At 43.0% G+C, this 20,720-nt stretch overlaps 1 protein-coding gene across 1 annotated transcript in view; it reads left to right on the forward strand.

Moving 5' to 3' along the window:
* zswim5 (zinc finger, SWIM-type containing 5) overlaps positions 1-20,720 on the forward strand; it is a 71,435-nt gene that overhangs the window by 44,024 nt on the left and 6,691 nt on the right. The window contains exons 2-9 of the mRNA XM_026148527.2: positions 11,886-12,073; positions 13,186-13,354; positions 14,766-14,914; positions 16,786-16,936; positions 17,732-17,908; positions 18,073-18,249; positions 18,846-18,992; positions 19,082-19,219. Of these exons, the coding sequence (XP_026004312.1) occupies positions 11,886-12,073; positions 13,186-13,354; positions 14,766-14,914; positions 16,786-16,936; positions 17,732-17,908; positions 18,073-18,249; positions 18,846-18,992; positions 19,082-19,219 (1,296 nt within the window). The remainder of the gene's footprint in view (positions 1-11,885; positions 12,074-13,185; positions 13,355-14,765; positions 14,915-16,785; positions 16,937-17,731; positions 17,909-18,072; positions 18,250-18,845; positions 18,993-19,081; positions 19,220-20,720) is intronic.

Genomic DNA, 20,720 nt, shown 5'->3' on the forward strand with positions numbered 1-20,720 from the left:
CTCATTTACATATTCAGTTCTGAGTGGCTGATGTGACACTTGGGTGCTTTAGTTTCTGTGGGAATCAACGCAAGTCTGACATGAGATGACGCCCAGTGTGCTGTGGGACCCTTGTGTAAGGGGAAAATTTGCTTTGCATCCTTACAACGCCGATGCCTCGTGTTGCAGGTTAGTCCCTCTACGGAGTCTGTAGCTCTTCTCGGTGCATGCACATTGATCAGTCATAGTATTAAGACCACGTCATTATGGTACCTGTTAGTGGGTGGGATGTATTAGGGAGCAAATGAACATTTTGTTATCAAAGTTGATGTTAGAAGCAGGAAAATGCACGATAAGTGTAAGGATTTGAGCGAGTTTGACAAGAAGACATATTGTAAGGGTAAGACGACTTGGTCAGAGCATCTCCAAAACCGCTGCACTTGCGGGGTGCTCCCGGTCTGCAGTGGTCAGTGTCTATCAAAAGTGGTCCAAAGAAGGAACAGATATACCAGCTACCTAAGCATTGTTCCAGACCATGTACACCCTTTCATGGAAATGGTACTCCCTGATGGCTGTGGCCTCTTTCAGCAGGGTAATGCGCCTGCCACAAAGCAAAAATGGTTCAACAATGGTTTGAGAAGCACAACAATGAGTTTGAGGTGCTGACTTGACCTCCGAATTCCCCAAGTCTCAATCCAATCAGGCATCTGTGGGATATGCTGAACAAACGAGTCCGATCCTGAGTTGGGAGGTGCAGGCCCCACCTCCCAACTTACAGGACTTGAAGGATCTGTTGCTTCTTCTAACCCAGATTTGTAGGCTTCACCACATGCAAGCAAGTGACTTGACTCTCTAAGTGTTTGCAGCGTGATAAATTGCTTTTGCTCTGCCCTTTGTAAGACAAGGCCACGGCACAGTAATGCCTCTATGCTGAAACAGTGCAAACAACAGGCCACAACAAAAAAAAAGTGCCCTCCTTATCGTTAATGTAGCCTTGAGTGAACTGGGAATGCTGCAGTGTATGACATTGTACTAAAGCCCTTTAACTCTGCTTCACCTCCACACAGCTTCAGCTTTGTCTTCCCCACAATGGTTGTGTGTGCGTGTGTGTACATGTGTGCATTTCTGCTCTCAGGTTTCTGGTCCTGTATCCTCCTGAAAAGCTGAAAGCACCATTTATAGCATTTCTCCTCGCCAAGTAACCTTCATTCTAGTGTCGCTCACAATGCTATGAATCAACCAAATGACTCTCCATTAAAAAGCGGAATGTGTTAGAGTCTTGAAATGGACCGCTTCAGCTTGCTTTCAAAGTAGACAAATCGAGTCCTTGATTGAATTTCACGCACGTCAAGCAAAGGATGTCAGCCATCCATCCACACAAGCTTTTATCTCAGTCAAGATGGCTCTAAAATAGCACGCGCAAGCTCTGCCTTATGTGTTCTTGCTCATTCTGATGGTTGTGACCGGTCTTTGTCTGTCCTTATCTCTTTTCGGCAAGTATTTTGCAGAACATGCTCGTCCCTTCGGAGCAATCCAAGTGCTACCTCTCCTCCCCCTGAATTTCTTCTCTTCCTCAATTTTTTTTCCTCCGTCTGTCTTTGTTGCCCTATGCTCAGTCGGGTTGAGGACTCGTCAGCTGATTTCCACCCTCATCTGTTCTGTCAGATCTGCAGTTTTTTTTTCTGTTTTTTTTTTTTTGTTTGTTTTCACAGTGACACATCAGCTGAAAAGGACTTGATTAAACCTTTCTCTCCCACTTCTTTCTCTTTCTTCCTCTTTCTCTCTTCCCCCCACAAGTTGCAACAGAATGGAGCAAATCAGGGAATCAATTCAATGTAATCATGACAAATGAGTCCCGGCGGTTCGTGCGTGTTTGTGCGTGTGCACGCTTGTGTCTCTGTGTGCGTGTGTGCGTTTGGGACAGAGCTGCTGGGAAATCACAAATGAATCAATCAGCTGTTATCACATCAGCAAACACTGCAAGAGGGAGGGATGGAAGGATGCATGCGTGAATGATGGATGGATGGTTTGATAGGCAGAGGGGAAGATCGTGTACTCACTGTGTATGTGTGTGTGTGTGTGTGTGTGTGTGTGTGTGTTGTGCAAAGATAGATGGCAGGTTGAAAAGATCTTCGTGTGTGTGTGTGTGTGTGTGTGTGTGTGTGTGTGTGTGTGTGTGTGTGTGTGTGCGCGCGCGCGCGCGCGCGCGCGCGCGCACAAGCAGGAGGGGGGAGCTGTGTTAACCTTGGAGCTGTCAGAACAGATGGGAAATGGGGAGGGCCACAGGCTGAGAGGGATGTGTTGTCTGGTGGAGGAGGACGAATCCTGGCTACTTTAGGAAAAGGGGAAGTAAGATGGCACAGGGGGTGAAAGGTGGCACCAACATGCATTTTTTTTCTTCTTCTCCAGAGCATACTTCTGCTGACATGCAGTTTCCTGATAAAAGTTGCAAATAGCAGCCGTGACTGGAAAGCAGAGTGAGAAATGACAGCACAGGACAGTTGGCATGAAGAGACGAGGAGTTTGTGGGTGGCAGAGAAAAAAGGAAAAAAAAAACAATAGTTAAGATGGTTACTTAACTAAACCAAGCTGATGCTCATCAGCAGTAATCGGTACAAGAACAGAGTAGAAATGCAAGCTCAAGCTCTAAAAATGATCTGTTTTTAAATTCTGACACTACTGGATGTTTTATCTAACTTTTAATCCATGCTTCTTCATGCTTGTATGAAATGGCATGTTGTCGCAAGGCAGTTATGTTAAAAGCGCTTTAGTGATAAATGGTGGTCAAATGTGGCAGGGTGCCGTCCATATCTGAGCCTTTGAACATTTACTTTCCAGTTTTCCTGTAAATGTTTTTATTTTTTTTCTGTAAGTACCGCTTCCTGTGGAAGCTCTGCTCTTTTGCATCGCTGTTGCCAGTGGTAGTCTGTGTTTTTGCTCTGCAGCAGCCTCCGACAGCTCGGAGTAAGCGTGAATGACAAACATTTCTCCACCTTCTGCAGGCTCCTGTACGAGGACCACCGTTGCTTGTTCCTGTCCGAGACGAGTCTGTTCACCAAGTCACACAGAGACATGCTGTTTGATATGGTGGTGGTGGTTAGTATATGGAGTCGAGGGCATCTAAGGGTTGTTGTTTTTTTGTTTGTTTTTTTTGGGGGGGGGGGTCCCTTTAATTAGCCACCCATCAATATCACTCTGCCAAATGCTGCGCCTTCATTTTGACGCCCACACAGGATTACTGCACCCCACCCCCCCAAATTTGTTAAAGTGTTTGTAGTGTCGGCACAGTGCTTTGGGGGAAAGAAGATGAATGGAATCAAGGATGGTCTCCTCCACAGCTTTAAAGTGCGGTGGGAGGGGTGGGCGGGGTTTTTCCCCCATCTATCTAAATCGAGGCTTTTGGTTGAATACGGCTAGAGTGTGCTTGTGTGTGAGCGTACATGCATGCGTTGGCTCGGCTCACAGCTCCATAAACCCAGCTGATTAAGGGTTAATGGCCTAGCATAGGGAGCTCTTGGCCTCCTGATTGGCTGATTTGTTTCTGTGGGTGGGGTTGTCATCAAGTGACAGATGGTGTATAACAGGGAGGCAAGGCGCAGTGGTGTGTGTGTGCGTGTGTGTGTAAAATATATACATATAATATATAAATAGCTACAGGGTGTCTCCAAGTATAATGGAAAGATGTACAATGGAGGTCCCTCCAGTCTCTTCACGCTTTATTTTTCTTACGCAGCAATCATTTTAAAACTCTGCATACACACTATAAACAAACCAACACTATGAATTCTGAAGTCTTACACACATGCTGTACATGGTGATGGAATTGTGTGTAATCCAAATTAAGTTCATATTAAGTTCATCATATTTCATCTCTCCCTTCTAGACGAGCACAGCCCGCAATCAAAGTGTTAATAACCACAAATGCCACACAAGACACACTTTTTTTTTCCTTTTTCTTCTTTTTTTTTTCAAGCATGAAAGATGTCAGTAGCAGAGTGTGTGTCTGTGGGGTTTTGGGGCAAGTGCGCCTACCTACATTAGAACAGGCACGCACACATATATACATCCACAGAGGTGTTTTTTTTTCTCTTCTTCTTCCCCCTGAGGATTCAGCCAGATCGTTGTAGTTGGCAACATTCCCAGTTTACACACATCACACTCCTGATTCACCTTGTTAGAAATTCATCTGTTTTGCTGATCCAGGCTCACAACTAGCATGCATGAAGTGTGTGTGTGTGCGCGCACGCGAGTGTGAGAGAGATTAGCAATATCTTCTGTGAATATCACTGAGTAGTTTGCACCGTTTCATCTTTCTGCTCAGTGTGGCATTAAGAACAAAAGCAGACAGGCTCTGAAAAGGTTGCTTTGTTCACCGTGTTTACGTGTGTTTGTGTGTTCTTGCAGACGGTCTGATGGAGCGTCTTTGTACCAAGTATCGTTGCATGCCCATCTGCTGAAGACACCCTCAGTGTCACACACAAAGGATTCTATATGTGAAAGCAACTGGGGTAAAAATGGGTACACCAAGCAATACTTCACCCTCCGAGGTCTGAGTCGTCATCATCAGCGATGACCCCAACTCTGCAGGCTGATTTAGATTTCTGCAGGGAATCTTTGTAGAGCTGACGACATAACCTACTGAAGTGGCCGACATCGTTGCCCACATTTATGCACGAGCGGGTGTGTTATCTGTTAATTAAAGTGTGGTTTTGTCCCAGTGTTTTATATGCAGTACCAGCCAGCTGGGACTTTTCCCCTCCAGGATCTCCGCTCTACGCTGTGGTCACTTTTTCAGGGCTAAAAATATATTATCATTCATTTCGATAATTTCAGCGATCTCCTTGACACATGAGTCCCCATATTGTTTAATATTTTTCCTTATGCTGAGATGATGATTGTTATTCTCTCACTGATGTACTGAAAAACTGCATCGAAAAAAAGTATCCCGACATGCCCTGGACAGTGCTGAACAGGCCAGCCACAAAGTAGCTGCAGGCTGCGTCAACCTGACGTGTAGTTAGGGCGAAAGATTTCTGAGGTATTTACAGCTGAGATGTAGCTTTGGTGTTTCCAACTGAAGAAGAAATACATGGAAATTCAGAACATGTAGCTTTTGCTTTCATGAAATTGTAAGCCAAAATATCAGGTTAATGTAAGGTTTGAGTCACTCGCACTGTTTTCATTTCAATCCTGTTGCCAAGACTGGGAGAAATCAGGAATCACATATTTTAATAGCTTAGGGTTAGGGGTACTTAAACCTCATGGTGATGACATGTTTGGAAAATGATTTCCCAGTTTACTGCTGTGGTCTTTTTGCCCAGATCACATTTATACTTTAAATAAAAGGCTTAGATCAACATGAGCCATGGAAACTGAGAAAAACTGAGTTAAAATTTGCCTGGCTATTATACACTATCATGTTTAATTTTTCGACTCTTGACTAGAAGCAATTACTTCTTAAGGAGCTCTAATTTGCTGAAGGACTGCTAGGGATTTATTCTTTTCCTTTATTCAATCCACCAATCACAAGAGTGTTAAAATCTCTCGTGAGTTTTACCTACTTTGTTGCGATGGCCGTAGCAAGGTGCGACTGCCCCAGAAGTATCTAACTTAGCCAGGTAATTAAACCTAACAATGATGAGAGAAACTGTCAAAAGATAAAGAGTCAGATAGACAGACTGTGACCTGTTTGTCAGCCATTTCAGACTTGATTGAAAGTGAAAAGAGCAGCAGTGTCACCATCACAATCATCCCAGAGGGCTGAGTAACAATAGGCTTTAACCTGACAGACGTAGATAGAATAAGGCGGGGGAGTGAGCGGCACTCCCGGATTTGGAAAGACCAAATCTCACATGCCATCAAAACTTCTCTCCTCATCTGAAATGCTAAGAGTAGAGTTTTTAGAGACAAGTGCAATAGTCAGTGATGACTGACAAGGCATTGTTTAGACAGCTCAGAGGGGAAGATGGCTCTCTAAATGTCCCCCCAATGCTTTTAAGAAATGCGCTCCCCTGATTTTTGCCTGGTCTTTGGCGCTCCGCTGCAATGATTTCAGCGCTGGAAGATCAAATTTGGATTCCCTGACACTAAGCTATGATTAGTGCAAATTGATTTTACAGGTATGTCCATTATAGAGACGGAGGGGAGGAATAGCAAGCCGTTTCTGACATTTACAATATTACTGCGCTGCAAGACACCAAGATTGGTTGGACAGACGGACTCAGCGGGAGGGAGAAATTTCAACAGTTTGGAGGACTCTCCATGTCTATCACTGACAGATGCATCAGCCTCGCTCTTCCCTCTGTTCTCAGTGTCTCACTTGTCCTTCCTATCATCGTCAGATGGCCCGTTTGGCTCGGCGGACAGTTTGGTCAGTCATGTAGAGTTTTTAGATCAGTCACTGTGTTGGTCAGTGGACAATATTAAGACTGGTCAGTAGGCAGTAAGCGGGCTGAATGGTTTGTAGTAGGGCTGCTCAATTAATCGAATTTTAATCACGATTACGATCTGGGCTTTCAACGATCATTAAAAATGACTGAGCCGATTATTAGCCCCTCCCTTGTTTATCCGCGACACCTTAAAGGCCGGTCCGTGAAAATATTGTCGGGCATAAACCGGTCCGTGGCGCAAAAAAGGTTGGAGACCGCTGATTAAGAGGACCCGAGGGAAGCTCGGAAAGCTAAGCAGAAGTTATTTGGAGAGGAGAGTGACTACTGTTGGTTGAAAAAAGAGGTAAAAAAAAACAAAAAACTTCAGTGGTGTTGCACATTATTTTATATTATTTTTTTAAAGTCATTGTTAACCCTTTAAAGCCGTCAGAGCAGCACGCTCCGTTTTGTGTAACTATTTTTAAATCCCTGTAGAACCTGGACCATGTAAGCTAGCGCAATAATTTGTTTTGCATATGAAACCGGAGGAGTTGTACTTACATCTTATGCCATCAGCTTGTCTTCGGTCACGGTTTCCTTCCACATAAAGCTTTGCAAAAATTGCATAAAAAGCGCTTGCAGGAACAAAAACATAATATTCCAGAAACATGCTTCGCTGATCCGATCAGCTGTTCGTAACACTTCCCACAGTGAAACAGGCGTCAGCGCGAACTATCACATGTCCGCCATTTCCTGGCCGAAACCGGAAGTGACGTCATTTTCGCGGAAATGTAGTTTTTTTACTTGTAGGCCTTAAAGGCCTTTACTGGTCATGTTTGACTTTTCTGAATAGTTTCTGGGATGCTTAGAACTCGAATTGAACTACTGGAAATAGTTTATTTTGATGTACCTGCTGTTTTCTTTGCAAATTTGCATCATAGGATTGTTTTTTCATTTTTCCTGCAGTATATAAAAATTGGTGTATCTCCAAAATAAAACTATGAACACACTCAAAATAAGTTTCCTGTTGTTGTAAACTATTTTTTGCAACTTTTTTGTATTTAAAGTTTTGAGGGATAAACCTCTTAAATTTCTCCAAGTAGAAATATATGTAAAAAAACAAACAAAAACGATTTTCAATTTTTTTTTGTAGTTTATTGCACTTTTTTGCAATTAATGTAGTTACTATGGACTTAATGCATACATATTATTAAAATATGGGCTATAACAGTTGTATAGCAACTTGAAATGCTCCCATAAATGGCACTACAACATGTAAAAAAATAATATAAGCTCTGGCGGACTTGGTTCTATAGTAGGTCTTAAAGGGTTAAATAAATATCGTCAAATAATCGAGATCTCAATTTCAGTGAAAATAATCGTGATTGTCATTTTTGCCATAATCGAGCAGCCCTAGTTTGTAGCCATCCAGGGCACTGTGTCAGATTAATCAGCGTGGCTTCGGTGGTTGCTGGGTGTGTTGGTATATGCATGTGGGTAGTTCAAGTGGTTTGGCCACATGTAGATTGAAAGTAGATCTGCACTGCACATACCGCAGGGGGCTACTTTGGCACGAGTGTGTTGCTACCGTGGACTGTATATCAAAGATGGATGTAGGTTCTGCGTCTGAAAGGTGAAGCCAATGCAGAAATGCTTCAAACCTGCATTATTCCTAATGGCTGTCAGTAATGACATTTCAAAGTCTCATTGAGTGCAGCAGGCTGTTAATTTAGTAACTTACAAGCCCTATTGAAGTCAAATAGAGCGGAGTGCGACTGTCAACTGCCTGCTCGGCATCTTGTAATTTTTCCTTCAGTTTCTCAGTCAGATCCACCCCGCATTTGGCACATCTGCTTATAAAAGTGCAAGATGGCAAAGGCAAAAATATGAAGTTTGAACCTATTCCGACATGACCGTGACCATCTGTCATAGAGACACCTCTGATGTAAGTACTAGTAGTTTGTGTCCTCTGGTCCGTCATCAGTGAGTATGGGGTCTGTGCATATGCCTGCACTTTTGTTTTGTTTCCCACACCATGTGGACTTGTCCAGAGAATTTATCACAGTTTCAAATAAATATAACAGGAATGACTAAGCAGTCGTGTTATATAGAGTCTGATCAAGTCTTGAAAGGAGAAAATACAGTCCAGTAACAGTAGACACCAGGAAATAGGCCGCTCAAGAAAATTATTAAGACGGCAAACGCACTTAGGACAAGTAAAGATGGACAGAAACATCAGCCTTTTTTCTTTCTGACAGTTTTGAGTGTAACTGGTACACTTATACACTTTTCATACTCTGAGGTAATCTACCTGGAATGTACATTTAAATAGAACCTGCAGGGCAGCACAGGATTACATCGTTTTTTTGTTTCAAGGCCTCTGAACATTGGAGGATTGCAGTATTAAGTGTTGTGGCTTTGTGTCTGCATTTAACATGTGTAGTCCTTTGTCAGCAGCTTGGCTGTGGATTGAGATTTCGGCGTAAAGAGAAGGCTGTTAGCTTGTACATTTGGAGGATGTGGTGAGTTGACCAGTTTCATTTTGGTTCAGACGGTTTTGTGAGTTGGTTGGCGAGACGATACGCGCTGTCAGTGTCGTCGTCACTCTCTTCACTCGCTCTCTCGTAGCTCCTTATCTTCCTTTGTCTGGTGAAAGCAGTTTACAGTTGATTGGCTCTGGCTGTGTTTGCGTGTGTGTGTGTCTGTGAGCTACCTTGTGTTTGTGCTCACAGCATTTGGTTTGGAAAAGCCTATTGTGGGATTTTTGCCAGGGGATGGCTTAAAACAAGCTTATTAGGCCACTCCACCATGCTGGCCCACACCCCAGAATTAAGTGTGTGTGTGTTTCCTTGTGTTTGCACTGATGTTTGTTGGTGTGTCAGAGTTTTAGTTATGTACCTTGCACATAAACCACCATGACTAAAATAGCCATACTATTAGGGCTGAACGATATATCGCATTTGCGATAATATCGCGACATGATCAAGTGCAATTTTCTAACCGCAAAGGCTGCGATTATACTCTGGACATGTCCAAATTCATGGGCTGCATCCTCCTGAGGCCGCATTTGTAGACCGATTACGTCACAGCGACGCGCCGAAGGCTGTCCAAATTACTACCATATCCCAGAATTCATAGCGCGGCCCAGCCAAACTCCAGTTTCCAACAATGGCGGCCGCTACTAAGTTTTAAAATTACTCATACTAATCTTTCTGGGTCACAAAATAAACTTTTAAAATATTTTCAGGCGAGAAAGTAGTTGTGTAAACATCAAATATCTGCTCGGTTTATCAAGATATCCCATATTTGCAAAAGTGCTTCGACGTTTTCAGAGGCGTCTGCTACCCACCAGCTCGACAGCTAGCCGGGAGCTCGAGGGTTACTGATGCGGCCGAGAACGGCACAACTCCCGGCACATCATTTTCAGATCACCGCGGAGTTTCGCTGCTCGGGTTAAACGTAATATATAAGTCACTTAGACAACCTAAAAATGTTATTGTTGGGCTTTTTTCAGTGTTTTGTTTGTTCGTGAGTAAATCGGTTTGGCTGAGATTAAAGTTATTAGATTAGATAAAATAAAACTTTATTAATCCCCCGGGTGGGTTCCTCCTTGGTTTTCACACAGCTGACTAAACGTCAAACAGAAAACTTATTAAACAGAAGTATGAGACAGTCGAGAATTTACGCCAGTGTCTGGTTATATTTTAGATAGCAAGAAGCAGACGGCCGAGTTTATTAAACTCCACCGAGACAGCGGTGACGCTAATCAGAACTAGCCTTCTGATTCAGAAGGCTAGACCGTCCAATTTCACGCCTTTAAATTTTAAAGGCGTGTTTGTGTGTGTGTTTATACAATTGCTATTATGTTTGCACTTTATGTGTAATGTTACTGACTGCAGAGATCAGTAAGATGTGTGTATTTTTTATTTATTAGTTTTATTTATTTAATATTATTTTTTAATTGAATGACTGTCTAGTAGTTCACAGATGTCGAAAAACTGAGTGTGGTAAAGCCACTGATTTTGTTTATGTATATTTCTGCAATCTGCACATTGTACTGACTTTCATTTTAATGTTTACACCAGGGTTCCTTGTCAGCACTTTATGCTCAGATGTTTGTAAGCTAAAAATAAACTATTGTGTATGTTCAAATATACTGTTGTGATTGAAGAAGTTAAATAAAAATGTCAGTCATCAATTCATGCATCACCTCATGTTATCATAACAGAGGTCTGTCTTCCAGGAAAGAACAGTTTAAAATTAATGTAATATAGTATTGGCCATACTATATGATGTATTGCTTGTCTTTGTTTAATAATACAGAAGACAAAGACCTTAAAAAATAATCGCATATCGCATCGCAATCGCAATATTGGGGCAAAAAATCGCAATTAGATTATTTTCCATAATCATTCAGCCCTACATACTATTGTTTTGCACTTAGGTTGTTTGGCATCCCCTTTATGTTTTGTTTTTTTGTCTCTGCCTTTTGAACTTCTATGTGTAAAAGAAGCGGTAGGCTATGGTTTGTGACAAAGTGCATGCACACACACAAACACCTGCACACACTCTTTACCTCATAAATAATTGACCTGTCAGAGTGAAATGACATGACAGAACAGATACTTTCCCCTCCTCCATTCTCTTTTCTTCTCTCAAATTTCTCCACCTTTATCTCAATCTAACACTTGACATTAGTCAGGTTGTAGTTCCTGACTTTGGATATGTTTGCAACAGCTATGTTGTATTTAAAAGACTTTTTTAAGCATTGAAATATGAAACAGAAGAGGACCAAAGATGGAGCCTGGACTTGCTCTTGCTTTCATTTATATCTAGACTCTGGGTGTCACATGGGGTTAATCAATAAAATCTCATGAGTGGTTACAGTGATGTCATTTATTGCTTGTACAGTTGTTTTTAGCCTCATGCTACTCAATTAAGTGCAGGTTTGGAACTTGTTTGTGAAATTGGCCAAATGGTTACATCGAGTCCTGAAATGCCTTTTAAAAAGTACAGGAAATGCTCATCTGCAGACAGCCGACAACAAAGGCCAGCACTAAATGGTCGGCCTGGTGTGTCAGGGCTAAAGATTAACCATGCAAAGTGGACATTTATTTTGCCAACTGCCTTGCTATCCTGTGGGTGTAGGTCTGGGTGTGTATGTGGGGCCAGGAAACGATCCCACCCTAGCAACCTTCCTACTACACACGCACACACAGATGCACTGAGCCTTGGACAGAGAGACCCTGAGTATCAGATGGCTCAGTGTCCTGTTGAAGCCTGATGAAGATGTGTGTTTTGTACTCAGTCTTCACTCTGTGTGTTTGTAGAGGCTCAGGTTACCACAGTTTCTCCTGCCTTTTTTTTTCCTTCTACATCTTTATGTTTTAACATAAAACTTAAACAAATTAAACTGTGTAAAAGTTGCAATGAAGTTGAATTACTCAAAAAAAAAATGTCTGATTGCATTTTATCATACTTTTGTAAGACCATTTAAAGCTCACCCATCTCTATCGTCCCTCCTTTGTGTCCCTGCAGGATTTCACCTCAGCGGCACAGTGACCGAACCCGCCACATCGTCTGAGCCGGAGGTCACCCACAAGGTAGCCATCAGCTTCGACCGGTGCAAGATCACCTCTGTCACCTGTGGCTGTGGGAACCGAGACATATTCTACTGCGCGCATGTCGTGGCGCTCTCACTATATCGGATTCGCAAGCCCGAACAGGTAATAACCACAGCTTTGTGATGCTTCCTTTCCATTGGGTTAACATTCCTTAACCAAAATATGCAACACATTCCGTTAGTGCTACGATCAGTGATGGTTTCTCTTATGTTTATCAGTGCTGGTTACATCACTCAAAACACAGTAGAGGCTGTAGTGCCATGAATCAAAGTGGCTCTATGCACATTTTCAGCTCTGTGCTCTTAAATTTGGACTCTACTTGGGTAGCTTTGCATCATTCACCAGTCAAAATGTATCGATTATACTTTTAGGCTAGCTTTGTTCCGATTGGCTCCCCTACAAAAACACAAGGTTTGAGCAGCAGCTGTGTAGAGTTGCATTGCTCACAGCCTGAGCTTATGTGCCTGTGATGACCATATTAGGGATTCCACTCTCTCTCTGACATCATACAGAGCCAAGAGTTGGAAAAATAAACTTTCTGATAAGCTTTTGATTCACCGGGATTATTTGTACACATTAATTGAAACTTTTTCCAAGCTTAACACGAGCATCCATCACTGTGACATTATGCAAATAACTGTGCAAATAACTGAGAAATCCAAGAAGACATCCACCACAGTTAATACAACGTGGCTCTACGTACCTTTGTGTCCAGATCATAGACGGAGCAAAAGATGGACAGAGTTTCCAGGTCTGAAAAGTGAAGCCAGTGCCGAAATATCTTAAACCTGTATTCTTTTTTTAATGGGTGCAAACGCCTCAGAAACATGATCTCTTTAAACACTTTCCTAGTAAGTTTATGGCTTCAATCACTGAATTTGATTATATATTGAATAAAACATTTAGTCCAACAAAGTGTCATAGTCGGACCTGCTCCTCTTTCGTCACATGTGGTTTTAAAACACTCATCCCAAGGTTTCAGAACACTTCATCCATCTTTTTTAATATGTTCTACGGACCAAATTAAATTGAGTTTATTAAAAACTGCCCTGAACATTCATAGTACAACTGGATAACTGTATTTTAAGGTACATAAATCATGTCTCCTGAGCTCAAAGACCAAATTATGTTTCCACCTGGGACTTTGCGTTTAGAAAACTTTACAGTAATAACATGCAGTTGACACACTGGACACCCACTTGTGTTTGTTGCAGGTGAAGCTACGGCTGCCTATCTCAGAGACTTTGTTCCAGATGAACAGAGATCAACTACAGAAGCTGGTGCAGTATCTGATCACAGCCCACCACACCGAGGTGCTGCCCACTGCTCAGAAACTGGCCGATGAGATTCTCTCTTCCAACTCTGAGATCAACCAGGTCCATGGTGAGAGCACAAACCACAAACCACATTCCACGCCAGGTTTTCAAGGTTGCCGTAAATTCCTGACAGTCATTCGGAAAGTTACAGCTCTTTCCTTAATTCTTAAAAAGTTCTTGCTCTGTGGAGGTGCTGCCCATCCCTCTGCAGCGATATCTTCACAGCAACAGGCCACACTTAAAAGCCTCGCAACTTGAAACATGCTGCACGCCAGCCTACAGGCTGTCATACGTCAGAGCCCCTGATTACTCCGGCGAAGCAGCAAGGCAGGCTTCAAATGGCTCGTTTGATTTCTCTGTTCTCACTCTCCAGTCGCTACCTCCTCCCACTGGCAGGGGTAGGTTGAAGGAAGCCCAGAAAAAGGGACTCGAATGATGAAATGGATGCAGGAGAAAGCGTAGGGAGAGATGTGTGAAGAGGAAAGGGACATTGAGAGGAGGAGACAGAAGCGATGGCACTCTGGGAAATGGAAGAGAGGAGACGGAAAGGAGAAGGAAACATGAAAGGGCCGGAGAAAGTAGAGGGAGATTAAAAACTAGGAGAGCCAGAACAGCTCCGCGTCGGGGAAACGACAAACTCTACACATCCTTTCGCCAAACAAACCTCTTTATCTCCTTCTCTATTTCATCCTGCCCGCTAAATGTTGACACACTCCAGCTCCCTCGTCCAGGAAGCCCCGCGCTGTGCTTCCTGTGTTTGACAAGGGGGATCATGGGGGTTGAAGTTCAGTTGATCCCAGGCGTGAGTCTGGCTTTGATGGAGGAATGTTGCTGTTTGCCGCGGTGTTCTTCCAGTCAGTTGGAAATGCATCTCTGGGCTTTCCTCAGCTCACTTCCTGCTAGATCAAAGCCCCCCCCCCCCCCCCCCCCCCCCCATCAATTTGGTGCATATCTCCATTTCCCTGTGGTATCAGTCAGACACACACAGAAGAAAAATAAAGTTTGATTAATCATGCACTCGGGGGGGAAAAGCAAACACAAGCAGCATTTCTTAGGTGTCGTGTAGGGGCGCTGCAAGTTAAATGTTAAACAAAGAGGCTTGAGAGCAGAGAGGATCAGTGCCAAGATTCAGAGAATTCAACTTTATTTCAGGATAAAAATTTCCAACTATCCTTCAGCACTGAGGGATTACATTTGAGATGTAGTGTGTTTGTACTGACCTAAGAAAATGGTGTTGTTGCAGCTGAGGCTGTCTTTAAGTAAACTCCCTTTCCCATGGTCACTGTCTGTTTATCTTTTTCATCCCGGGGTGTGGATTGAGGACAGGAAGGAATGAAGTTTTCATATGAATTCAGGGCTTTTGTTAGAATCCATGTGCTCTCTTTTTGTATTGTTGCTGTGTGCATGTATTGCAGCCACTGTAGGATTCACTGGCCCTGTCATTTATTTGTGTGTGTTGTGTGTCTGTGCGCTCTCAGGTGCCCCGGACCCAACTGCAGGCGCCAGCATTGATGATGATAACTGCTGGCATCTGGATGAAGATCAAGTCAGGGAGCAAGTCAAGCAGTTTCTGTCGCAGGGAGGTTACTACGGTTCTGGGAAACAGCTCAACTCCATGTTCGCTAAGGTTGGTGTCACTGCTCCCTTCCTCTGCATCGTTTGAACATTTATTTGTTTCCTCTGTTTTGGCAAATCTAAGCAGGAAAATAACTACATGAATAATACGTTTCTCTGCAAACATAGTGGAAATCTGCCCACTGCTACCATAACAGCTGGCTAGAAGATGGTGAACATAGCAGAGAATTTGACAGCAATTTATCCACACCTACTTAAATGTGGGCAATCGCTAAAAATAAAAAGTGCGGCAGTTAATTCAATTTTGAAATGTGTCACCAGAGAAAACCCCAACAACTCCTATGAGAAAGCATTTAGCAACAGTGGGAAGGAAAAACTCCATTCAGGGAGGGGCAGCCATCTGCCTTGACCAGTTAGGGGGTGGGGGGATGGAGTCAGGACAAAGGACACACTGTGGAAGAGACCAGAGATATAAGAACAAATGAATGAATGTGTGTGTGTGTAAACACAGAGTGAAGAAGAAACACTCTGGGAAGCCTATTGCAGCATAGCTAAGGAAGGGTTCAGGCATCACTAAGTTTGATCAAATGGAAAGTTTTAAGCCTGAACTTAAAATTTAAGACCGTGTCTGTCTCCAGAATCCAAACTGAGGGCTGGATTCACTGAAGGTGTAGGCTCTGCCTCCGATTTTACTTTTAAATATCCTAAGAACCATAACTAAGCCTGCACTCTAAGAATAAATTTGATTTAACAGGGAACCAATGAAGATAAGCCAATACGGGAGAAAAACGTTCTCTCTTTCTAGTCCCTGTCAGCAATCTCACTGGGATCATGTGAAGGCTTGTCAGGGAGCTTGTAAAACAACCTGACGATAGTAATGAATTACAATCCAGCCTAAAAGTAACAAAGACATGAACTAATTTTCATCATCACTCTGAAATCTGATATCTGGCATTTAGTTTCTAGTGGTTTGTAAGTATGTAAAAATGTTCTATTCAAGTAAATCTATGTGCCTGCAACTCCTGAGAATAACCTTTTAATATCTGCTTGACAGTATCTTAATTTTCTCAATTAGGCCTGAACAGCTTTCCAGTTGTGGTTAAATATGAGTCGGTGCAGATGTTTTCTATGCTTTCTCTTTCCTGACTGAAACAAGCCCACTTAACACATTCTGATAAGGCCAAGTTCTCAATTTCAGGGCCAAACTGTTTCTTTTATTTGGTTTTAATTGGTATTCAGAATGTTTTGTAGAATACATGCATCATGAATCGCCAAAAGCCATGTTCTGTCTTTTGTATTAGTTCGAATTTCAAATTCGAGGGGGGGCATATGATGTCATCTGAAATGGTAAATGGACTGATTCTTATATAGTGCTTTTCTACTCTAATGAGCACTCAAAGCACTTTATGCAACTTGCCTCATTCACACATACACACCTATTCACACAAGCACTTTTTTCTGTGCTTCTAATATGCAAGTGCTTTCTATCCGACATTCGCACACATTCACACTCCGATGGATGCATCAGAGAGCAACTTGGGGTTAGTATCTTGCCCAAGGATATTTGGCATGCAGACTGGAGCAGACGGGGATCGAACCACCAACCTTCTGATTAGTAGGTGACCTGCTCTACCGCCTCCACAGCCACCCCGACACAATGTAAAAACAATGTTATGTTTAATGTTCTAAACTGAAAGTAGTAAGTGGTTTTCATACCCAACTTTCCAGTAAGAATGCAAATGTGCACAAAATGTCCAAACTTTTTCTCTATTGCCAAGTATGTGAACTTGAGATGTGTTCTGTCTTTTTCTTTGCCTCCACCTTCTGCTTCAGCCTGTGTGATTATTCTAAGGTGCAGGAGGTACATGCTGCTCAGTCAGACTATTGTGTTACTCACAGTTACCAAGCCCGTGCTCTTTCCAGGTGCGAGAGATGCTGCGAATGCGGGACTCCAACGGTGCCCGAATGCTAACGCTCATAACGGAACAATTCATGGCAGACCCCCGACTGTCACTATGGAGACAACAAGGCACAGGCATGACGGACAAGTGCAGGCAGCTTTGGGATGAGCTGGGTAAGAACAGTTACACACACACAGGGAGAGTGCGATGTCTGACAGTTTTAGTTTGGAAAAATCAGAAGGGATCGGCTGTGTAGTTGGTGCAGTCACAGCCCTAAAGAAGTCTTCCTTTTGTTGTTCTGACAAATTTCTAGTCACTGTGTCAGGTAAACATCCATCTACTCAGTAAGCTATTAGGTTATCCAGTCAGCTGCTCCTCCTCATGCCCGGGCCTCTCTCTCCACCTGCACTGAGTGAATGATAAAGGCTGCCGATCAATATGGCTGCTCAGCTTCTCCACAATCAATCGCAGTATTTAGGAGGTCAATAAGAACACTTCCCGGGTGAGCTGGGGAGATCGTGACACAGACGCAGACAAGAATAACAGACAGACAGTCTGAGTGTGCTGCCTGATTTTTCTCTAATATGTGAAAGCCTGCCAGTTAAAACGCACAGATTTACTTAATTTTTTTTTCTTTTTCTTTTTTTTTTTTTTGAGAATTGTTGCAGAAGAAGAACTGCTGGGTTTTTAAAAAGCTGGTAAAGTTTTTCAGGACAGCAACCACCCAGATAGTTTTGAATCATTAATGCAGTGTTCATTTTCTTGCTTAGCTTATCAAGTAATTTACACTCGGTCTTAGTGCAGATCACCTTAAGCCTACTTTCTTCTGATTGGCTGCACCTGGTAAACAAAATATTTGAGTATTTGGTCAGTATAGTTTCAAAGACGTGACCATATTAGGGATACACCCCCCTCTTAAAAGCTTCTGTTATTAAGAGTCTGACATCTGATCCCCTTACTGTTCACAGGTGCATTGTGGGTGTGTGTGGTGCTAAATCCTCACTGTAAAAGCGAGGAGAAGAGTGGTTGGTTGAAGCAGCTGAAGAAGTGGGGGGACATGGACATCTGCCCACTGGAGGACGGCAACTATGGCAGCGAACTTCCCAACATTACCAACGCTCTGCCGCAGAGCAACCTCGCCCAGGGTCAGCACCAAAACCACAAATGTGCACACATTAAATTCTGAGCTTACTGCAATTGCAAGCAAGAACTGATCTGAATTAGCAGAAAGATTCTACAACTTAAACAATATAGACTGCACGCGCCTCGTTTCTACCAGTAACCATGCTTTTTGTGTGTGCCGCATCAGACTCTCTGTCCAGGCCGCGGAGGACTGTGTTCAGTCGGGCTGTCGAGGCCTGCGACCTCCACTGGCAGGACAGCCACCTGCAGAGGATTATTAGTAGCGACTACTACATGTCTCCGTCCTACCAAAGAGAAGGGGAGAGCCTGCTGTTCAGCCCGCAGGGCCTGCCACTCTGGCTAGGTAGGGTTTCATTACTCAGGTCCAGGAAAAGCAACCGTATTTACCTTTTGCATCATTTACAGTCTGTGATGTGTAAAAGTGCACATTCATGATTTAGTCAAATAATATAGGCTACAAACATGCACTGAGGAGCAGACAGTTTCTTCATTACAAGGCATCATTTTCAGGACGAATGACAGTGTTTGTGTGTCAGCTTGTACACACACAATCTCAGATTCAGCTAAAAGCCAACCCAAAACACACACACACACACACACACACACACACACACACACACACACACACACACACACACACACACAGTAATTCTGCTGATATTGAGGCCAGTATCTGCAGTAAGCAGCTTCCAGCTAAGATCTGTCAGATTCTGCAACTTAAGCCAGCTATCAGACACACAGGCTTTCTGCTGAGACTGCACTGTGAGTTTGGATGTGAGTTTGAGTCTGCGCATGCCATTACTAACTGCATCATACATCCTGTAGTGTGTGTGTGTGTGTGTGTGCGTGTGTGATTAAAGTACAATGTGTGTATAGGAAGGAGTTTGTGTGCTTGTGAAGGTATCCTGACCTCATCTTATTTCTGTGTTCACCACACAGACCACGTCCCAACGGCATGTGCTCGCGTCGACGCCTTGCGCTCACACGGTTATTCCAGAGAAGCCCTGCGATTGGCCGTCGCCATCATCAACACCCTCCGCCTACAACAGCAGAGGCAGATGGACATCTACAAACACCAAAAGAAAGGTAACGGCATTGTTGGCTCTCTGGAGAAAGTGCAGCGTCTCAACTGGTGGTTCTAATGTCGGTCTCTCCCCCTCCTGTACCTTTCTCAGAACTTCTCCAGAGGGGTGTTACCTCCACGACTAACCTGGAAGGCTGGGTGGGCCATCCGTTAGACCCGATTGGCTGCCTGTTTATCACGCTCACAGAAACGTGCCGTGTTGATGACGACAACACCATGGACACTGGAGGTACGAAAACAAAGGCACCGTCCTTACCCTTTTTATTGTATTCAAGAGGTCATCACAGCTGGGTGTCTAGTTTGATGGCAGTTTGCAGTTCGTTGATCACAAAGATCTGCAAAGATATAGAAGTATATCTTTGAGTATATGAGGAACATGTCAAATTAAGCTTTTACTGGTTTGTGTGCTTTACTTATTGGATTTAAATAGGACACTATTTCTAAATAAGTAAGAGCAAAAAATAGCTAATAATTATGATAAAATGGCTAATAAACAGGTAATGGCTAAATATTTTTCACTACAAGGACGTCTAAAAACCTGTTCATACAGAGAAAGGTGCTGAGTCATTATTGTTGAAAGTATACTAGACTGTGGTGTACAGAGTTTAACTGCTGAGGCAGCATGATTGCATAGAATATCTTTACAGTCAAGGGCTATAAAAGTGAACTCCTTTATGGTTAGAAGACAGACATTGCTAATACTGAATGAAAAGCCAAGTGTGACTTTTTTCCCCCCTAATTTTCTGAACCATCCCAACTTAAATATCTTTTCTGTAAGCCAAATTCCTAGGTATTTGTAGGACTCAGAAAGAGTTACATGGGTGCCATTTACAGTTTTAATTGCAAGGTAGTTGAAGAGTCAGAGGTAGAAGTAGATCATCTAATCATTATCTGTGGATCTAAAACAAGTCTGTGATTAAAGAGTGATGACTTGAAACTGAAGATTGCAGACTGAAGGTTAAAGCCTTGGGCATATAAAACACATCACTAAAACTAAAAAGAATGAAGGCATACACTGAAACATAGCTTAGAAGTCATAATATAAACTGCAGTGGACCTAGGATAGAACCCTGAGGCATCCCATTTTTGATTGTAAGATAGCTTCAGCAACAGCTGCATGTTCTCCTTAAAACCAGTTATAGTTTGTGGTGTAAAATATGATGGACAGTCATATCAAATTCTTCAGAGATTACGCTGCACACAACTGTTTCTTATCCAGTTTGGAGACGGCAGTTGTGTACTGTAGCTGTAATATGTGTAGGAAGTCAATACAGGCACATAGTTTTACATTAATTAGTGATTTCTTAATTTTTTTGGCTGAGAAGTTCAGAAAACCTCTGCTTCCATGTTGAAACATGCATTTGAAAAAAGATTCAGTCTCTTTGCGTCTGCTGTTTAGTCTGCATCACTGTTGAGCCAAGCTTCTGTCCAATACATCTACACAGCAAACCAACGTCTTAACATGCACCTTAGCAAAATACATACATACCCATGAGTCAGAACCCAGGTTTCTTACAACTATACAAAGAGCCCATTTACAAAACGCAAGGTATAATTTCAGGCCCACATCACCAGCTGATGCAGTATATAATCCTAACCAGAGGTGATCGGGTTCACCAGCAGTGACTCATCACACAACAGACGCCATGGTCTTATATGAGGACTAGGCACTATTGTGCTGCAGGCAGCCATAAACTAGGAGAGCATGAATGGATTGGGCTGGAACACCC

The sequence above is a fragment of the Astatotilapia calliptera genome, chromosome 18 (assembly GCF_964374335.1).
Source record: "Astatotilapia calliptera chromosome 18, fAstCal68.1, whole genome shotgun sequence".
Classification (NCBI taxonomy): Eukaryota; Metazoa; Chordata; class Actinopteri; order Cichliformes; family Cichlidae; genus Astatotilapia; species Astatotilapia calliptera.